The sequence below is a fragment of the Hemibagrus wyckioides genome, linkage group LG19 (assembly GCF_019097595.1).
Source record: "Hemibagrus wyckioides isolate EC202008001 linkage group LG19, SWU_Hwy_1.0, whole genome shotgun sequence".
Classification (NCBI taxonomy): Eukaryota; Metazoa; Chordata; class Actinopteri; order Siluriformes; family Bagridae; genus Hemibagrus; species Hemibagrus wyckioides.
Genome location: NC_080728.1, coordinates 21,350,001 through 21,371,176, shown reverse-complemented (window position 1 = coordinate 21,371,176; position 21,176 = coordinate 21,350,001). Strand labels below are relative to the sequence as shown.

Below are 21,176 nucleotides of genomic sequence, written 5' to 3'. Positions count from 1 at the left end.
CTCACAACTCATCCACCCCCCCCCCCTCCCCCTCCCCTCTCTGTGCTGAGGTCAGGGTGAGGTGTTTACTCTCTCTCAGCTGTTCACACCCACAGCTGATGATGTCACAAATACCGTTACAGAAGCTGACCAATCAGCAGCTTTACTTCAGCCCTACATTTGAACACTTCCTTCCTTACACACACACACACACACACACACACAGTGTGGTAAAATACTGAGAGACGTGAAGGTGTGATGAACTCTAAAGCTGAATATTTTTCCACAACAGCAAGATTTTCATCTGTTTATAGTTATGTTTAATCTTGTGTCCTGTGGTCACTTCTCCAGTCAGTGGAAGGACACAGTGATGTGAAATCATGCAGAAAAAAAACAAGGGAAGTATTGATGTATTAAAGTGTTAAACCCAGGAAACACACCATTTTAAACTGGTATCACGATATACTTTCATTGGAAGATCAATAAACCTTTACAGACAGCACATAAAACTTGTATATGTGTGTGTGTGTGAGACTTTATGAGGTTTTATATCCAGTTCAGAGTTCATGGTGAGGTTTTTCTCACACTGGCCTCTGGATGTCTCCTCAAGTCTCTCTCACACATCAGCCATATTCTCCATGAAACCACTTTCTCCTGCTCAGCAGACAGACTACATCTCCTTCACCTGCAACCCAGAGTTCCTCTTTAATGTGGTGGCTAAGAACCGGGATCTTCACTAAACCCGTGTGTATAGTGAAGGAGAAGACTTTAAACAGCAGGATGGTCATGGTCATGGTCAGCCGCTTCACGTGCACAACTTTAAGTACACTCGGAGCATATGGACGATGTGGTGCATCACAGTTTGGGGTGAAAGTGCAGCACAGGTGGATTAAACCGAGGAATTTGGAGAAAAACGCTCACTTTGCACGCTCATATTCCAGCCTGAATGTTTATAATGAAGCTTTTATTAGAGCTCGAGAAAACCCGGAACTTTTCTGGACTGAAGCTGGACTGGACATATCCTGGTTTCACAGATGGACTAAAACATTGGACTGTTCGGATAAAGTGTTTCCAAAATGGTAAAAACAAGCGACTTTATTGACCATTCCATAACATTACGTACTTTTTAAAAATGTAAACAATACAATAAGAATGCGGTAAAGCATCACATGCTAACTGCAAGATATCGGAATGTTTGAGTCGAAAACAACAGAAGGGCGTGGCCACACCTTCGCTGGGATGCCGGAAGTAAATTCTGATTGGACGTTAGACTTTAGACCGTTACTCTGAAGTTTTTTTTAAAACGTTTCTCTAAACTCAAACTAAAAGTTTCATGGAGTCGCCTTGGTCTGAAAATTTGTTTGTTGTTTGATTTCTCGATGTGTTTCGTAAATGTAAAGAAATAACAACGCGGTCGTTTTTTGTAGTCCGTTTTCGCCAACTACTATTCCCAAAAAGCAACGCGGCCATTCGGACCAATCAGAACGCTCACTCACATCCGGGCATTTTTAATTTAAAGTCACTCGGCTAAGTGATCCAAGCTGGTCAAATACAGTGTCACGTGTAGTAGTGTAGTGTAATGGGTGTAGTGTAATGGTGGTAGTGTAGTAGAGTAGTGTAGTGTAATGGGTGTAGTGTAATGGGTGTAGTGTAATGGGTGTAGTGTAATGGGTGTAGTGTAATGGTGGTAGAATAGTGTTGTAGTGTAGTGTAATGGTGGTAGTGTAGTAGAGTAGTGTAGTGTAATGGGTGTAGTGTAATGGGTGTAGTGTAATGGGTGTAGTGTAATGGTGGTAGAATAGTGTTGTAGTGTAGTGTAATGGTGGTAGTGTAGTAGAGTAGTGTAGTGTAATGGGTGTAGTGTAATGGTGGTAGTGTAGTAGAGTAGTGTAGTGTAATGGGTGTAGTGTAATGGTGGTAGTGTAGTAGAGTGGTGTAGTGTAATGGGTGTAGTGTAATGGGTGTAGTGTAATGGTGGTAGTGTAGTAGAGTAGTGTAGTGTAATGGGTGTAGTGTAATGGGTGTAGTGTAATGGTGGTAGTGTAGTAGAGTAGTGTAGTGTAATGGGTGTAGTGTAATGGTGGTAGAATAGTGTTGTAGTGTAGTGTAATGGTGGTAGTGTAGTAGAGTAGTGTAGTGTAATGGGTGTAGTGTAATGGTGGTAGTGTAGTAGAGTAGTGTAGTGTAATGGGTGTAGTGTAATGGTGGTAGTGTAGTAGAGTAGTGTAGTGTAATGGGTGTAGTGTAATGGGTGTAGTGTAATGGTGGTAGTGTAGTAGAGTAGTGTAGTGTAATGGGTGTAGTGTAATGGTGGTAGAATAGTGTTGTAGTGTAGTGTAATGGTGGTAGTGTAGTAGAGTAGTGTAGTGTAATGGGTGTAGTGTAATGGTGGTAGTGTAGTAGAGTAGTGTAGTGTAATGGGTGTAGTGTAATGGTGGTAGTGTAGTAGAGTAGTGTAGTGTAATGGGTGTAGTGTAATGGGTGTAGTGTAATGGGTGTAGTGTAATGGTGGTAGTGTAGTAGAGTAGTGTAGTGTAATGGGTGTAGTGTAATGGTGGTAGAATAGTGTTGTAGTGTAGTGTAATGGTGGTAGTGTAGTAGAGTAGTGTAGTGTAATGGGTGTAGTGTAATGGTGGTAGAATAGTGTTGTAGTGTAGTGTAATGGGTGTAGTGTAATGGGTGCAGTGTAATGGGTGCAGTGTAATGGTGGTAGTGTAGTAGAGTAGTGTAGTGTAATGGGTGTAGTGTAATGGTGGTAGTGTAGTAGAGTAGTGTAGTGTAATGGGTGTAGTGTAGTGGTGGTAGAATAGTGTTGTAGTGTAGTGTAATGGTGGTAGAGTAGTGTAGTGTAATGGGTGTAGTGTAATGGTGGTAGAGTAGTGTTGTAGTGTAGTGTAATGGGTGTAGTGTAATGGTGGTAGAGTAGTGTAGTGTAATGGGTGTAGTGTAGTGGTGGTAGAATAGTGTTGTAGTGTAGTGTAATGGTGGTAGTGTAGTAGAGTAGTGTAGTGTAATGGGTGTAGTGTAATGGTGGTAGAATAGTGTTGTAGTGTAGTGTAATGGTGGTAGTGTAGTAGAGTAGTGTAGTGTAATGGGTGTAGTGTAATGGTGGTAGAATAGTGTTGTAGTGTAGTGTAATGGTGGTAGTGTAGTAGAGTAGTGTAGTGTAATGGGTGTAGTGTAATGGTGGTAGAATAGTGTTGTAGTGTAGTGTAATGGTGGTAGTGTAGTAGAGTAGTGTAGTGTAATGGGTGTAGTGTAATGGTGGTAGAATAGTGTTGTAGTGTAGTGTAATGGTGGTAGTGTAGTAGAGTAGTGTAGTGTAATGGGTGTAGTGTAATGGTGGTAGAATAGTGTTGTAGTGTAGTGTAATGGGTGTAGTGTAGTAGAGTAGTGTAGTGTAATGGGTGTAGTGTAATGGGTGCAGTGTAATGGGTGTAGTGTAATGGTGGTAGTGTAGTAGAGTAGTGTAGTGTAATGGGTGCAGTGTAATGGGTGTAGTGTAATGGTGGTAGTGTAATGGGTGTAGTGTAATGGTGGTAGTGTAGTAGAGTAGTGTAGTGTAATGGTGGTAGTGTAGTAGAGTAGTGTAGTGTAATGGGTGTAGTGTAGTGGTGGTAGAATAGTGTTGTAGTGTAGTGTAATGGTGGTAGAGTAGTGTAGTGTAATGGGTGTAGTGTAATGGTGGTAGAATAGTGTAGTAGTGTAGTGTAGTGGTGGTAGAATAGTGTTGTAGTGTAGTGTAATGGTGGTAGTGTAGTAGAGTAGTGTAGTGTAATGGGTGTAGTGTAGTGGTGGTAGAATAGTGTTGTAGTGTAGTGTAATGGTGGTAGTGTAGTAGAGTAGTGTAGTGTAATGGGTGTAGTGTAATGGTGGTAGAATAGTGTAGTAGTGTAGTGTAGTGGTGGTAGAATAGTGTTGTAGTGTAGTATAATGGTGGTAGAATAGTGTAATAGTGTAGTGTAATGGTGGTAGAGTAGTGTAGTGGTGTAGTGTAGTGGTGGTAGAATAGTGTTGTAGTGTAGAGTAATGGTCGTAGAATAGTGTTGTAGTGTAGTGTAATGGTGGTAGAATAGTGTTGTAGTGTAGTGTAGTGGTGGTAGAATAGTGTTGTAGTGTAGTGTAATGGTGGTAGAATAGTGTTGTGGTGTAGTGTAATGGTGGTAGAATAGTGTTGTAGTGTAGTGTAATGGTCGTAGAATAGTGTTGTAGTGTAGTGTAATGGTGGTAGAATAGTGTTGTAGTGTAGTGTAATGGTCGTAGAATAGTGTTGTAGTGTAGTGTAATGGTGGTAGAATAGTGTTGTAGTGTAGTGTAATGGTCGTAGAATAGTGTTGTAGTGTAGTGTAATGGTGGTAGAATAGTGTTGTAGTGTAGTGTAATGGTCGTAGAATAGTGTTGTAGTGTAGTGTAATGGTGGTAGAATAGTGTTGTGGTGTAGTGTAATGGTGGTAGAATAGTGTTGTAGTGTAGTGTAATGGTCGTAGAATAGTGTTGTAGTGTAGTGTAATGGTGGTAGAATAGTGTTGTAGTGTAGTGTAGTGGTGGTAGAATAGTGTTGTAGTGTAGTGTAATGGTGGTAGAATAGTGTTGTGGTGTAGTGTAATGGTGGTAGAGTAGTGTAGTGGTGTAGTGTAGTGGTGGTAGAATAGTGTTGTAGTGTAGAGTAATGGTCGTAGAATAGTGTTGTAGTGTAGTGTAATGGTGGTAGAATAGTGTTGTAGTGTAGTGTAGTGGTGGTAGAATAGTGTTGTAGTGTAGTGTAATGGTGGTAGAATAGTGTTGTAGTGTAGTGTAATGGTGGTAGAATAGTGTTGTAGTGTAGTGTAATGGTGGTAGAGTAGTGTTGTAGTGTAGTGGTGGTAGAATAGTAGTGTAGTGTAATGGTGGTAGAGTAGTGTTGTAGTGTAGTGGTGGTAGAATAGTAGTGTAGTGTAATGGTGGTAGAGTAGTGTAGTAGTGTAGTGTAATGGTGGTAGAATAGTATAGTAGTGTAGTGTAATGGTGGTAGAATAGTGTTGTAGTGTAGTGTAATGGTGGTAGAGTAGTGTAGTAGTGTAGTGTAATGGGTGTAGTGTAGTGGTGGTAGAATAGTAGTGTAGTGTAATGGTGGTAGAGTAGTGTAGTAGTGTAGTGTAATGGTGGTAGAGCAGTGTAGTAGTGTAGTGTAATGGGTGTAGTGTAATGGTGGTAGAATAGTGTTGTAGTGTAGTGTAATGGTGGTAGAGCAGTGTAGTAGAGTAGTGTAGTGGTGGTAGAGTAGTGTAGTAGTGTAGTGTAATGGGTGTAGTGTAATGGTGGTAGAATAGTGTTGTAGTGTAGTGTAATGGTGGTAGAGTAGTGTAGTAGTGTAGTGTAATGGGTGTAGTGTAGTGGTGGTAGAATAGTAGTGTAGTGTAATGGTGGTAGAGTAGTGTAGTAGTGTAGTGTAATGGTGGTAGAGCAGTGTAGTAGTGTAGTGTAATGGGTGTAGTGTAATGGTGGTAGAATAGTGTTGTAGTGTAGTGTAATGGTGGTAGAGCAGTGTAGTAGTGTAGTGTAATGGGTGTAGTGTAATGGTGGTAGAATAGTGTTGTAGTGTAGTGTAATGGTGGTAGTGTAGTAGAGTAGTGTAGTGTAATGGGTGTAGTGTAATGGTGGTAGAATAGTGTTGTAGTGTAGTGTAATGGTGGTAGAGCAGTGTAGTAGTGTAGTGTAATGGGTGTAGTGTAATGGTGGTAGAATAGTGTTGTAGTGTAGTGTAATGGTGGTAGAGCAGTGTAGTAGAGTAGTGTAGTGTAATGGGTGTAGTGTAGTGGTGGTAGAATAGTGTTGTAGTGTAGTGTAATGGTGGTAGAGCAGTGTAGTAGAGTAGTGTAGTGTAATGGGTGTAGTGTAGTGGTGGTAGAATAGTGTTGTAGTGTAGTGTAATGGTGGTAGTGTAGTAGAGTAGTGTAGTGTAATGGGTGTAGTGTAATGGTGGTAGAATAGTGTTGTAGTGTAGTGTAATGGGTGTAGTGTAGTGGTGGTAGAATAGTGTTGTAGTGTAGTGTAATGGTGGTAGTGTAGTAGAGTAGTGTAGTGTAATGGGTGTAGTGTAATGGTGGTAGAATAGTGTTGTAGTGTAGTGTAATGGGTGTAGAATAGTGTTGTAGTGTAGTGTAGTGGTGGTAGAATAGTGTTGTAGTGTAGTATAATGGTGGTAGTGTAGTGTAATGGGTGTAGTGTAATGGTGGTAGAATAGTGTTGTAGTGTAGTGTAATGGGTGTAGAATAGTGTTGTAGTGTAGTGTAGTGGTGGTAGAATAGTGTTGTAGTGTAGTATAATGGTGGTAGTGTAGTGTAATGGGTGTAGTGTAATGGTGGTAGAATAGTGTTGTAGTGTAGTGTAATGGGTGTAGAATAGTGTTGTAGTGTAGTGTAGTGGTGGTAGAATAGTGTTGTAGTGTAGTATAATGGTGGTAGTGTAGTGTAATGGGTGTAGTGTAATGGTGGTAGAATAGTGTTGTAGTGTAGTGTAATGGTGGTAGTGTAGTAGAGTAGTGTAGTGTAATGGGTGTAGTGTAATGGTGGTAGAATAGTGTTGTAGTGTAGTGTAATGGTGGTAGTGTAGTAGAGTAGTGTAGTGTAATGGGTGTAGTGTAATGGTGGTAGAATAGTGTTGTAGTGTAGTGTAATGGTGGTAGTGTAGTAGAGTAGTGTAGTGTAATGGGTGTAGTGTAATGGTGGTAGAATAGTGTTGTAGTGTAGTGTAATGGGTGTAGAATAGTGTTGTAGTGTAGTGTAGTGGTGGTAGAATAGTGTTGTAGTGTAGTATAATGGTGGTAGTGTAGTGTAATGGGTGTAGTGTAATGGTGGTAGAATAGTGTTGTAGTGTAGTGTAATGGGTGTAGAATAGTGTTGTAGTGTAGTGTAGTGGTGGTAGAATAGTGTTATAGTGTAGTATAATGGTGGTAGTGTAGTGTAATGGGTGTAGTGTAATGGTGGTAGAATAGTGTTGTAGTGTAGTGTAATGGTGGTAGTGTAGTAGAGTAGTGTAGTGTAATGGGTGTAGTGTAATGGTGGTAGAATAGTGTTGTAGTGTAGTGTAATGGTGGTAGTGTAGTAGAGTAGTGTAGTGTAATGGGTGTAGTGTAATGGTGGTAGAATAGTGTTGTAGTGTAGTGTAATGGTGGTAGTGTAGTAGAGTAGTGTTGTAGTGTAGTATGGTGGTAGTGTAGTGTCATTGGTGTAGTGTAGTGGTTGTAGTAGAATTCTAAATTGGGTGGTTGCAGTAATTTGGTTGTAAGTAGAATTTTAATCCACAAAGGCATGCACATATTATTTATTTATTTATTTAATTATTTATTGGTTGACTTCTGACCAATCAGAATCAGGAATTGGCAGCATGCCCTCAGGACCAGGAGTCTCTTCATAAACGTTTATTTATTCAGAGCAAAGATGACCAAAGATGTAAAATATTTCCAGTGACATTATACTGAAGATCTGGAAGCAGAAATGCTGAAGTGTTTGTACACACGGGTCATTCGACAGCAGAGTGATGGACAGTGACAGAGCAGACCGTTTGAGATCCCGTGTCACCGTGTCTGTTCCAGGTTTGTAGGAGGAGAGCTGAACATGTGCTACAACGCTGTGGATCGTCATGTTGAAGCCGGGAGAGGAGATCAGACGGCCGTCATCCACGACAGTCCTGTTACTCAGTCTAAGCAGAGCATCAGTTACAGAGAGCTGCTGGACCAGGTCACACCTCACTGCTCTGCTATTAATACCAACATTTTTTATGTAGATCTTGGAGTGAAGATCTCAGAGTTTTTAAAAAATAGACGTAAATATATATATATATTATATGTATATATAAACTTTTAGAAATTAATACAATTTTTATCTATTGTGAGCATGGCTAATATCAGATCAAACCTACGTATGCTAGGTTAGCAAAAGCTAGGCCAAAGCAAAACCTGACTGAGTGTGTAAAAGATAGCATAGCTTCACAACGCTAAGAATCAAAAGCTAATCTAGTGAGCTAGCAATGGATAATCTATCCTAGAGAAAACTAGCCTTAGTAACTGAACTCTAGACGTCTCAGATGGAAAGCTGTCAATCAAACAGCCACACCCCTTTGTGTGGATTTGATCCACAAGTTTAGTTGCTGCTTTATCATTTTATTGAAACTTTGCTGGATGTTTATTAGAACACTTTGGTGTGTGTGTGTGTGTGTGTGTGTGTGTGTGTGTAGGTGTCTAAGCTGGCAGGTGTTTTGGTAAAGCAAGGTGTGAAGAAAGGTGACATGGTGGTGATCTACATGCCCATGGTCCCTCAGGCCATGATCACCATGCTAGCCTGCGCTCGTATCGGAGCTCCTCACAGCCTTATCTTCGGTGGCTTTGCCTCTAAAGAACTCTCCGTCCGTATCGATCACGCTAAGGTGACCTAAGCTTTCCACAAACTTACCCTTAGCTTAAATAACCTTCTTTGGCGCTAACTTTAATATTTTTTCCAGCCTAAATTGCTGGTGACGGCGTCGTTCGGGATCGAGCCGGGTCGGAGGGTGGACTACATTCCTCTGGTGGAGAAAGCTCTGGAGCTGAGTAGCCACAAACCTCACAAAGTCCTCATCTACAGTCGACCAGGCATGGTGAGAAGCTCACTACCTGAAAAACACGAGCTGTAAATTCTACACTGCTGAGATCCTCACTGTCCTGCAAATCTAGGACCAGGCTGCTTTTCCTTAAACACATAAACATTCACAAGGAAGTAAAACATGTTTGTTTGGAGATGCTAACTGCCTGCTACGTCTGAGATCCTGGCAGCAGATAGCGATGGCATTGTTAGGCTGCCAGCTTGCTTTACTTGATTCATTTGTTTCTGCTAGATGATCCCTCTCTACAGCTGAAGTGCTAAGCCACTGTAAATGTTCTAGCTGCCTGTGGCTTTATCACAAAACCAAAACCTCAAACTCTCCGTCTCCTGTTGCCGCTTGCCTGTTCCTCCAGTATCCTGTCATTGTACATTTTCATGATTTTTTGTCCTCCTGTAGTGCTCTTCACTCCTTGTCCCTGACGCTAATCTATAATTGCATCCTGACTCGTTTCATTCCACTCGGTCAGACCATTCACTCACACCTGACAGAATTTCTCTGTAAGCTGTAATTTACTGATTCTTGGAGCACCATTTCTAGCTGGAGTTCCTGCTATCATGAGGTACATCTAACTAGATCTCTCCAGGTCACTGAGTTTAGTGTGTGTGTGTATGTATGTGTGTGTGTGTGTGTGTGCTTTCCCCAGCTGTCAGATTTCATTTCTGATGAAGTTTAATCCCTACTTCTGTTCTGCTAACGCTGCAGTCCGAGGCCTCATGGCTACAGGTTATTAATTAAGCAATAACACATGATTGGGTTAAAGTCTAATATGTGATACAGTTCATTCCTGCTCAAAATGCCACTGTAACCAGAACGTTAGTGTAAACATATTTGAATAAGTTAAATCAATGCTTCTCAAATTTGGGGTTCAGGATTCAGAGCCAGAGGGTCCACAGTTTGGTTACAGCCTGCCATTGTCCAGTTATCATGCTCATAAATCATGTGAACTGGAATGCAATGACCATTTCCTAAAATGATTTCCATGGAAATTTGAGAAATAATAATAAAAAAATCCCCTTTTGTCTCAAATAAATATCTAAAAATCAGTTTGCGCCTATCAGGGCATCATAGGTGCTCCCTGTCAGCTCTTGTGTACAGTATTTCACTGACAATGTTCTTCATCTTGCTGAACCCTGATAAGAGAAAAGTGTTATTTTTCACATCCCTTCACTCCACACACCTCTTCCTGGATGATCTGGATGGATGGCTGTGTCTGTGTCTGTTGTCTATAATAATCTTCCCTGGGTGACATTCTGTCTATTCTTCATTTAAATTGCTCAGCTGTGTGACTGCACTGTTATTAACACCACCGTCTCGAGTGGAACCCCGTGTTCCTCTCAGAGTAATCTGAATTCCACACACTGCTGCTACGTATTTCATCTACTCGTCCGTATCCTCCGCACTCCTCCCTCGCACCCGCAGCGTCCTTCTACTGTTGTTTCTTTCTCGAAGGACCTCGGTAACTTGGGACAATATACTCGGGATAAGCTGAAGTATCTCCCGGAGATCCCGAGCACGCGAGGTTTCCATACTCCGAAATGTTATTTTCGTTTCGGTTGAATCACAGATTACATGTTGATGCAGCATCAAACAGGTTATGCAGTAATTACACCACTGACAACAAACACACAAACAGCTGCTTCCTGTGTTGTCATGGAAACTATCAGAGCAAATTCCTTAGGAGGTGAAGGGCAGAAAAGCTGAGTTTGGCACGTAGGGGTGTTGGAGTAGGTTTTTCAATACAGATAAAATTTCGGTAGCTTGGAATGCTCTTTAATGTTAAATAGTTCCTGCTGTTTCTCTGGTAACCCAGTTCATTTTATACTGCAGCATTGTTGAGGAAGAAACATGACAATATGGCATTGTTACACAACACTCTCACTCCGTCATCGGCACCGTAACACGCCTGGTGAAGATGGTGAACACGAACTAACACAAAAAGCCTGCTGTAATGATGAAACTAACAGCATCTTATTAAACTTACAGTAATCTAACAACACCAAAATGACACAAAAACTTCAGAAGGTGTGGATATTAGCGCCTGCTATACATCAGCACTGAAAAGTTCAGGGCTGTTCTGAATATTTCAACGTTTCTGAACATTCTGCCTTAGTTTCCATTATCTCCACTTTCATTGCTGGTATTTGGCAGACGCCCTTATCCAGAGCGACTTACAATTAATCTCTTTTTTTTTTATACAACTGAGCAATTGAGGGTTAAGGGTCTTGCTCAAGGGCCCAGTGGTGGTAGCTTGGGTGGTGGAACCTTGGATTCAAACTCACAACCTTCTGATCAGGAGCCCAACACCTTAACCACTAACCCACAACATCCTCCATTAAGCTCTGTACTGCCCAGTGTCATATACAGTGTGTTCCCTGAGCTCCCAGTTCACTGTTTTCTACGTCTCATTAGGTGCGTTTACATGGACACTTGTAATCCGATGGTAACAGGACTAGAAGCACAATCAGATTTAAAAATATGTCATGCAATCGGATGGATGGATGTCGTACGGATGATGATACGAATGACGTATGATGTACGGATGATGATACGAATGACGTATGACGTACGGATGATGATACGAATGACGTATGACGTACGGATGATGATACGAATGACGTATGACGTACGGATGATGATACGAATGACGTATGACGTACGGATGATGATACGAATGACGTATGGATGTTGTCGTATGTAAAATGGCGGGCACTAAGCAAAACGGCGGGAATCCTGTTTTTGTGGACTGTGCGCATGTCAAAAGATCAAATCCGATTCTAATCATGTGTCATGTAAACGCACATAACAATCTGATTACTTTATACCGCGTTCATGTAAACGCTGCGATCGGATTCGTCAGTCCGATTGAATTCAGTCCGATCTGATTAAAAAGTGTCCATGTGAATGCACCTAGTGTCTTCCCTAACGATGGAGATCTTCAGTTCCAGTAATAATTCCCACTAATCATTACTTCCTATTGTCTTCCCTGGCTTCCTTGTACATTAATTCCCATTGGCTCTTCTTCCATAGTATTTAGAGCCCAGGATGTTTCCCAGTAACATGTTTACTCAGGAAGATCCTCGGGTCCCCTGTACTTTAGTTCCCATTGTGTTTCCTGGTCCCCAGTGTTAACTCTGTTGCCTGGTTCCTAGTGCGCCATTTGGTTTCCTTGTTCTCTCGAGCCTGTCGTGTAGATCCCATGGCTACTGGAAGTTACTGGTCTGTGTTAAATGGTTTCAATCAGGTGAAAATTTAAGACTGAAGAATTTAAATACTGCACCTTTCCTTGGCATTCTGCAGTTTTCCCAAAGTCCAAAAGTAAAAATGAACCATTAAATAGATCTGACAGACAAAGTACATGAGACCAAGTACTGAACCTTGAGGGATTCCGTATGTGGCTTCTCTCCATGGTTTATTAGTTAGTAACTGTGCTGTTTGGACTGTATGTTCTCCAGTTCCTGCTCAGTTCCTGAGTTTCCATGCCCCATATCTCGCTATACCTGAAAATTAAGCCGAATTCATGTAAATATATATCACTGTCTGTGTGTGATGTTTTGGATGTAGGGGAAAGTGTACACACACCCGGAGCTGAGCCTGGACTGGGACGAGGAAATGTCTTCAGCTCGTCCTCACGACTGCGTGTCTGTTCCTGCTCACCATCCTCTTTACGTCCTGTACACTTCAGGGACCACCGGCACACCAAAGGTACAACACACACACACACACACACACACTCACACACACACACACACACACACACTCACTCAGAGCTGTAGAAGTTAGAGTTCTTGCAGTATTGATGCACTCCTGAAGCCTGGAGAAAGCTAGAGGCAAGACATAACTGCTGCTATGTCCATTAGCTAATCACCTGTTAGAACTAGCTCTCCATCTTTCTTTGCTAACACCACATACAAATATTCTCTTGTAGGGTGTTGTGAGGGATACCGGAGGCTATGCGGTGATGTTGAACTGGACCATGTCCAACATTTATGGTCTGAACCCTGGTGAGGTGAGTCTTTAGTTTCTCACTCACACATCCTGCTGTACTTTTTCCGTTTTTTATATTCATTAACTCTTTTTCAGTTAGCGTAAGTAAGAGCGTCTGGGTGTGACTAGCATGCTGTAAGCTGAACTAGTGTGTAAAGATAAGCAGCTGACGCTGTAGACACTCACGTTCACGTCACTGTGAAGGTCAATGTCTTGTAATCTCTAGCAGGAAGCTAGCAAGCTAAAAATTCCAGAAAAATTAGACAATCTGCACATATTCAGTTATGCTAATGTTAGCTAACCAGGTGATCTAGCTAGCTAACCTCAAGGCATCATATTTGACAAATAATTATTTAATATTAAATATTATGTAATTTTTTTAAATGTATCTTTTATTATTTATTTATTTAAAAAAAATGTTGTTTGTTTTTTATATATATATATATAATATAATATATTTTTTTGTTATATAAATATTATTTACTATATATAAATATTTGTTAAAATCTTGTGGTTTGTTAATGTTAGCTGTAGATAAAGGAGTAACAGATCGATGATGTTTTCATGCTAGTTTTAGTTTCCACACAGTGCTGCGGTTTTCTCCTGAACCCTTCTCTTAATTCTGTCGCGGCTCTCTGTCAGGTCTGGTGGGCTGCGTCGGATTTGGGTTGGGTCGTCGGACACTCCTACATCTGCTACGGTCCTCTTCTCCATGGCAACACCACCGTGCTGTATGAGGTGTGTGTGTGTGTGTGTGTGTGTTTGTTTGTTTGAACTTCACACGGCTCCTGCTCTCTCTCAGCAGGTGAAGAGCGACCGTCCTGGTCTGTGCACATATAAACAAAAGAAAAACGAATTTTCATACTTAATTCATTAATTAAATTCAGAAATGCTGAGACTCTTTATACACGTATTTTGCTCCCTCAGTGGTCATTTTAATAGGAACACAGCTCAGGATAACAGCAGCAGAAGTTTCACAAGAAATGAGCACAAATTTCAACTTTTATTAGTCTTTTATTCTCTCTCTCTCTCTCTCTCTTACTTTCTCTCCTCTCTCACTTTCTCTCTCTCTCTCTCACTTTCTCTCACTTTCTCTCTCTCGCTCTCTCTCTCTCTCTTACTTTCTCTCTCTCTCTCTCTCTCTCTTACTTTCTCTCTCTCTCTCTCTTACTTTCTCTCTCTCCTCTCTCACTTTCTCTCTCTCTCTCTCTCTTTCTCTCTCTCTCTCTCTCTTTCTCTCTCTCTCTCTCTTACTTTCTCTCTCCTCTCTCACTTTCTCTCTCACTTTCTCTCTCTCTCTCTCTCTCTCTCTCTCTCTCTCTCTCTCTCTCCCTCTCTCCTCTCTCTTACTTTCTCTCTCTCTCTCTCTCACTTTCTCTCCTCTCTCACTTTCTCTCTCTCTCTCTCTCTCTCTCTCTCTCTTACTTTCTCTCTCTCTCTCTCTTACTTTCTCTCTCTCTCTCTCTTACTTTCTCTCTCTCTCTCTTACTTTCTCTCTCTCCTCTCTCACTTTCTCTCTCTCTCTCTCTCTCTCTCTCTCTCTCTCTTACTTTCTCTCTCTCCTCTCTCACTTTCTCTCTCTCTCTCTCTCTCTCTCTCTCTCTCTCTCTCTCTCTCTCTCTCTCTCTCACTTTCTCTCTCTCCTCTCTCACTTTCTCTCACTTTCTCTCTCCCTCTCTCTCTCTCTCTCTCTCTCTCGCTCTCTCTCTCTCTCTCTCTCTCTCCCTCTCCCTCTCTCTTACTTTCTCTCTCTCCTCTCTCACTTTCTCTCTCTCTCTCTCTCTCTCTCTCTCTCTCTCTTACTTTCTCTCTCTCTCTCTCTACTTTCTCTCTCTCTCTCTCTTACTTTCTCTCTCTCTCTCTCTTTACTTTCTCTCTCTCTCTTACTCTCTCACTTTCTCTCTCTCTCTCTCTCTCTCTCTCTCTCTCTCTACTTTCTCTCTCTCTCTCTCTCACTTTCTCTCTCTCTCTCTCTCTCTCTCACTTTCTCTCTCTCCTCTCTCACTTTCTCTCTCTCTCCCTCTCTCTCTCTCTCTCTCTCTCTCTCTCACTCTCTCCCTCTCCCTCTCTCTTACTTTCTCTCTCTCTCTCTCTTACTTTCTCTCTCTCTCTCTCTCTCTCTCTCTCTCTTACTTTCTCTCTCTCACTTTCTCTCTCTCCTCTCTCACTTTCTCTCTCTCTCTCTCCCTCTCTCTCTCTCTCTCTCTCACTCTCTCCCTCTCCCTCTCTCTTTCTCAGGTGATGATAATTTATTTGCCACCTTTTCATTAAATCGTACTCGTTGACAATCTCAGTCTCACTCTCATGTAATATTGATATTACACAGCCTTCTGTCCATTTTCTGATTAAACACACACACACACACTTTCTCCCTCTCTCTCTCTCTTCTGTAATATGATTGTTCTGTTTCTGGTAATGCGCTACACCATCAGGTTGTGAGAACACTGTTGCTAGGCAGCTAATGACTGAGGTGATTTAGATAACTAGCGCATGAATATTAACTGCTTTAATACACACAAAGTACTATGAAAATGCTTTATACTTAAATTACTTGAACTTAAATTACATGAAACATTAAAACAAACATTAAAGAAACATTAAAAGATGAAAATAACCTTCTGTTAAAAACAACGAGTGTGACTAGTTTTTATTCCTAAAAATGATGATGATAAATATTTAGTGTTCTGCCATGAAGTGTAAATAATAGAAAATAAATTAATCTGCATATAAAGTGCACGTGAATTAATAAATATACAAATAAATTAATTAATCAATAAATATTCAAATAAATAAATATACGAATAAATACATACATTAATTAATTATTTAATTAATAAATTGATTAAATTAATTAACTAACATTTTTTAAACTATTGTTTCACCAGTTTGCCCCTTGTTGACACCATGTATACTATGTGTGTGCGTGCATGCGTGTTTGTGTGTGTGTGTGTGCGCGTGTTTGTGTGTGTGCGCGTGTGTGTGTGCGCATGTGTGTGTTTGTGTGTGTGTGTGTTTAGGGTAAACCCGTGGGGACTCCGGATCCCGGAGCGTTTTTCCGTGTCATGTCTGAACATGGTACATCGTCGGTGTTTACAGCTCCCACTGCCATCAGAGCGATCAGACAACAAGACCCTCACGCAGAGTACGGAAAACAGTACGCACTCAAAAGGTAACCCCGCCCTTATACCTGGTAACCACGCCCCTCCACAAGACGATCACCCCCTTACACAAAATACAGGTTTCTCCTAAACTTCCCTCTATAGATAACTTCCTACCCTGACTGTACAATTACCCCTACCTAAGAGATAACCATACCCCCACAACAGGTAACCACACCCCCATAAGAGGTAACCACACCCCTTCAACAGGTAACCCCTCTACTTGCCCCAACATCATATAATCAAACACCCACAACAGTGAACCATTCCCCAGGTAACCACACCCGTTCTACAGATAACCACACTGCCACACACATGATACACCCCCACAAGAGGTTACCACACCCCCACACTATATAGTCACACCCCCATAAAAGGCAACCACACCCCTTCCTAAGACATCCCTTTACCAGGTAACCCTTCTGCTTGCTCTCTCTCTCTCTCTCTGCGCCTGCGCGTTGGAGAGGCGAGTGTGGAGCGCGTGAAAGCAGTTGGCCCTTTGCCAATTTTTTTCGGCACTAAGTGCAATTATTTTCCGTTTAAAATATCAGAATATTTATATATTTATTGTGTGTGTGTGTGTGTGTGCAGATAATAACTGTGTGCGTGAGTGAGTGCGTGCGCGGGTGTGTGTGTGAGTAGTGCGTCAGTGAAGCGTGGTTATGGCGGATCCGAACGCGAGGCTGTGTGAGAGTTTGACTCGCCGGCATAGTGTCCATGTTGTGTGTCCGACGCGGACGCGGTGTCCGTGTTGTGTGTCCGACGCGGTTTCCGTGTTGTGTGTCCGACGCGGTGTCCGTGTTGTGTGTCCGATGCGGACGCGGTGTCCGTGTTGTGTGTCCGATGCGGACGCGGTGTCCGTGTTGTGTGTCCGATGCGGACGCGGTGTCCGTGTTGTGTGTCCGACGCGGTGTCCGTGTTGTGTGTCCGATGCGGACGCGGTGTCCGTGTTGTGTGTCCGATGCGGTTTCCGTGTTGTGTGTCCGACGCGGTGTCCGTGTTGTGTGTCCGACGCGGTGTCCGTGTTGTGTGTCCGACGCGGTGTCCGTGTTGTGTGTCCGACGCGGTGTCCGTGTTGTGTGTCCGACGCGGTGTCCGTGTTGTGTGTCCGGCGCGGTGTCCGTGTTGTGTGTCCGGCGCGGTGTCCGTGTTGTGTGTCCGGCGCGGTGTCCGTGTTGTGTGTCCGGCGCGGTGTCCGTGTTGTGTGTCCGGCGCGGTGTCCGTGTTGTGTGTCCGGCGCGGTGTCCGTGTTGTGTGTCCGGCGCGGTGTCCGTGTTGTGTGTCCGGCGCGGTGTCCGTGTTGTGTGTCCGGCGCGGTGTCCGTGTTGTGTGTCCAGCAAGTGTAGAGGGATGTTGTCTAGCAGTCGGTAACATGGTGGGGTATGAGAACATTGTCTCTGCCTCCAGAATGAACAGTGCCATTGTGGTGTTCTTGAATAATGTTGATAAAGTGAGAAAGCTGATGCAGAAGGGTATCATTGATATCATTCATTAATAATGAGCAAATACTGCTTTCTCCCCTCAGTTCCTCAGCTAAGAAGATTATGTTGTCCGATGTCCCTCCTTTTATTTCTGACGAGGCTATATGTAAAGAGCTGTCTCGCTACGGGCGACTTGTCTCCCCATTAAGAAAATCCCCCTTGGTTGCAAGTCCCCACTGGTGAAACACATCTTTTAGAAGAATGGTGTTTATGGTTCTGAAAGAAGGTGTGGAGGAGCTGAATGCTGTTTTATAAATTCACTGTTGAAGGGTTCGATTACAACATTTTTGGCTCTTCTGATGCTGATGTCAAAAGTGTGGTAAAACAGGTCATCTTGTTCGGGCCTGCCCTGAGAGGCAGAGTGACCCCGGTGTTTCTGAGCGACCGGGGCAGGACGCAGCTGAGTCGGCTGGGGTCGTTCCCCCTGCGGCTACAGTTCGGCCGGTTGCTAAGGGCCCCGGAGCCGCTGCACCAGACCCGACAGAGAGTGAGCCCCAAGCCCAGCCTGCAGCCCAGAAGCCCACTGGAGCCACGCCAGCCCCGGAAAAGCCATGCACGGCCGAACCGGCCGCGGAAGAGCCATGCTCAGCTCAACCGGACCGGGAGAAGCCGTGCTCCACTGAGAAGAGCTCAGTGGGTTCTGGAGCAGTGCTGGAGCTGCCTGCGCTGGCAGAGGCAGGCATGGAGGTGCAGAGCGACCGCCCGGAAACACCGGACACTACACCAGTGCAGGGGGACGGGGGAGACGTGGACATGGTGGATGAGCCCGTTTTTAAAGTTCCAAATAAAAGGAAAAAGCAAGGTAAGGGACGGGAAAAAGCAGGCAATAAAGGACACAAGGTGGAGGAACGAGAATCAGACAGTGATGACTGCATGTCAGACTCTGTTTTAATGTTCGATTTTCAGGAAGAACAGAGTAATGTGGTGTACAGTGCAGATGATATTAAAGAGTTTTTAAGGAACACCAAATGGCAGAAAAATGTAGCATTAGAAGAGTTTTTCCCGGACCGTAAGCAGTTCATTCACAACGTTAAATTTTTCAATAGAGAAGGAGCTTTTATTGATGTTGAAATTTTTCTGAAGAAACTGATAACTAGAGTGAACAGAGAAAACTCTGATGATGACTGATGTGGTGTTTTTTTATGGTAGAGTGGTTTTTACCCTCTGTTTAATTTTATTTATTTTATTTATTTTAATGAAAGGAGTTAATATTGCGAGTTTAAATATTAATGGAGCAAGAGAGCAAATCAAGAGCGCTAAACTGTATGAAGTTTTAAAGCAGAAGCACAGTGCCGTTGCCATGCTGCAAGAAACCCACAGCGATACCAGCAATGCTGCTGATTGGGTGAAGGAGTGGGATGGGTTGGTGATTTTAAGTCACAACACAACACTCAGTGGTGGAGTCGCCTTGCTCTTTGCTCGCAGTTTTATTCCTTGTTCTTATTCAGTTGAGGAGATTTTAAATGGGAGGCTTTTAAAAGTGAAAACACGTGGGCCCATGCCATAGACAACACACTCTCCCTGGTGAGATTAGATCGCTTTTTTATGGTTTTAAACATCAGCTAACGTTTTTTACTAACTGTTTTATTGTTCCAGTAGGTAGAGAGTAGAGAGCCTACTGACATTTTAACACTGCTCTTTTAGAAGATGCTAATTTTAAAGAGTCATTTATTTATGGAATTGTTTTAAATCTGAGAAGGCAGCTTTTAGTTCACTTCAGCTGTGGTGGGATGTGACTAAAATGCAAATAAAAGTTTTTTGTCAGCAGTACACTCTCAATGTCACAAGAGACATTGTTAGATCTCTGAAAGCTCTGGAGATAGAAATAGTGGAACTCCAGCGTTTGGAGGCCACTGGAAATCGAGGGCATGTTGAAGCCCTCAAAAATAAAAAAGCCAAAATGAACGACCTGTTAGACATTACAGCACAGGGGGCGCTGGTCCGCTCACGCTTTAAAAGCGCTGCTAAGATGTTCCTAAGAAGAGCTCCTTCAAAGTTCTTTTTTAGTTTAGAGCAAAAGAATGGACAGAAAGGATTCATACATGCTGTGCAAACAGAATCAGGGGATCTCTTATCTGAGCCCACTGAAATTCGCCAGCAGACAGTAAGCTTCTACTTGAAGCTGTACAGCAGTGAGTGGTCAGGGGCACAAGCGGTGGAGGACAGCTTCCTCATGGACCTGCCAAAGCTCTCTGAGTGAGCGGCCAGAGAGCTGGACAGGGAGCTCACGCTGGAGGAGGTAAATGAGGCTCTCCAGGGGATGGAGAATGGACGGGCGTCAGGTATAGATGGTCTCCCTGTCGAGTTCTACAAGGCATTCTGGGCCGTCATAGGGCAGGACGTGCTGGATGTCCTACGGGACAGCGTACGGAGAGGTGAACTCCCGTTGAGCTGCAGGAGGGCCGTCCTGACCCTGCTACCGAAGAAGGGAGACCTGACCCACCTGAAAAACTGGCGCCCGGTCTCACTACTGTGCACTGACTGCAAGCTGCTCTCAAAAGCATTAGCCTCGAGACTGACTAAGGTAATGGAGCAGCTCATTCACCAGGACCAGACGTACTGTGTGCCTGATAGGTCCATATTCGATAATGTGTATTTAATTCGTGACATTTTGGACGTCTCCAGGCTATTGGGCTTAAAGACTGGTCTGATTTCTCTAGATCAGGAAAAGGCTTTTGACCGGGTTGAACATGAATATTTGTGGAAGGTGCTGGAAGCCTTTGGGTTCAACCCAGGTTTTATAGCCATGATCAGGGTGTTGTACAGTGACATTGAGAGTGTACTGAAGGTTAACGGTGGTTTATGTGCTCCTTTTAGAGTGTACAGAGGGATCAGGCAGGGCTGTTCCCTCTCTGGAATGTTGTACTCTCTAGCTATTGAACCTCTTTTAAATAAGTTAAGCAGTAATCTCTCTGGTTTTAATATTCCACATGCTAATGCCTCAATATGTTTATCAGCTTATGCAGATGATCTGGTAGTGATGATAAACACACAAAATGATGTCAATGTTTTAACTGATATTTTAAATGACTTTCAGATTTTATCCTCTGTAAAGGTTAACTGGGCTAAAAGTGAAGCATTTTAGTTGGGCAGTGGGGAGGTGGGCAACCGTCACTACCAGGAGGCTTAGCGTGGAAAAGAGGTGGTTTTAAATATTTGGGTGTCTACCTGGGGAACAATGAGTTTTTAAGTAAAAACTGGGAAGGTTCTGTAGAGCTTGTCCTACAGGGGACGAATGCTGATCATCAACAACATCGCCGCGTCGTCCCTCTGGCACAAGCTGGCATGCGTGGATCTGCTGCCGAACCTGCTAGCAAACATCCAGGCCCTGCTGGTGGACTTCTTCTGGGAAGGTCTACACTGGATTCCACAGAGTGTTCTCCACCTGCCCATAGAAGAAGGAGGACAGGGGCTGGTCCAGCTGTCCAGCAGAGCCGCAGCCTTCCGCCTCCAGTTCATCCAGAGGCTCCTCACTGGACCCAGAGACTTAGTATGGAGAGCAGCAGCCAGTGGATTATTACGAACAGTTCAAGGACTGGGGCTGGACAGAGCATTGTTTTAATGGACACCAGAATGCTGGACATTTCTGGATTACCAGCCTTTTACTGTGGACTTTTTAAAATTTGGAACTGTTTTAAGAAACAGAACAAGGGCTGCAGAACACTACACTGGCTGCTGGAGGAACCTCTGGTGTACGGCAGGCGAATGGACATCTCCAGTGTGACCGTCCCTGCACTGACCAGAACTCTCATCTCCTCAGGGATTGTAACACTCTGGGAGCTTGTGAACATCGTGGGGTCGGACTTGTCGAGGGCAGAGGACCTGGCAGCGCGTATGGGACTGCGGTCCCTGCGTGTTGTCAATCAGCTCCTACACCGCTGGAGATCTGCATTGACATCAGAGGAGCGTGTTCAGCTAATGGACTATCATCATACAGAGACTGGTCCTGCAGAGG

The 21,176-nt window shown here is 43.4% G+C and overlaps 1 protein-coding gene across 1 annotated transcript in view; it reads left to right on the top strand.

Annotated features, from left to right (window-relative positions):
* Positions 1–564: 564 nt before the first annotated feature.
* Positions 565–21,176, top strand: part of acss3 (acyl-CoA synthetase short chain family member 3) — a 44,317-nt gene continuing 23,705 nt past the window's right edge. Inside the window, exons 1-8 of the mRNA XM_058416696.1 lie at positions 565–1,058; positions 7,553–7,697; positions 8,194–8,382; positions 8,458–8,592; positions 12,160–12,300; positions 12,524–12,604; positions 13,225–13,320; positions 15,600–15,751. Coding sequence (XP_058272679.1) covers positions 688–1,058; positions 7,553–7,697; positions 8,194–8,382; positions 8,458–8,592; positions 12,160–12,300; positions 12,524–12,604; positions 13,225–13,320; positions 15,600–15,751 — 1,310 coding nt within the window. The 5' untranslated portion in view covers positions 565–687. The remainder of the gene's footprint in view (positions 1,059–7,552; positions 7,698–8,193; positions 8,383–8,457; positions 8,593–12,159; positions 12,301–12,523; positions 12,605–13,224; positions 13,321–15,599; positions 15,752–21,176) is intronic.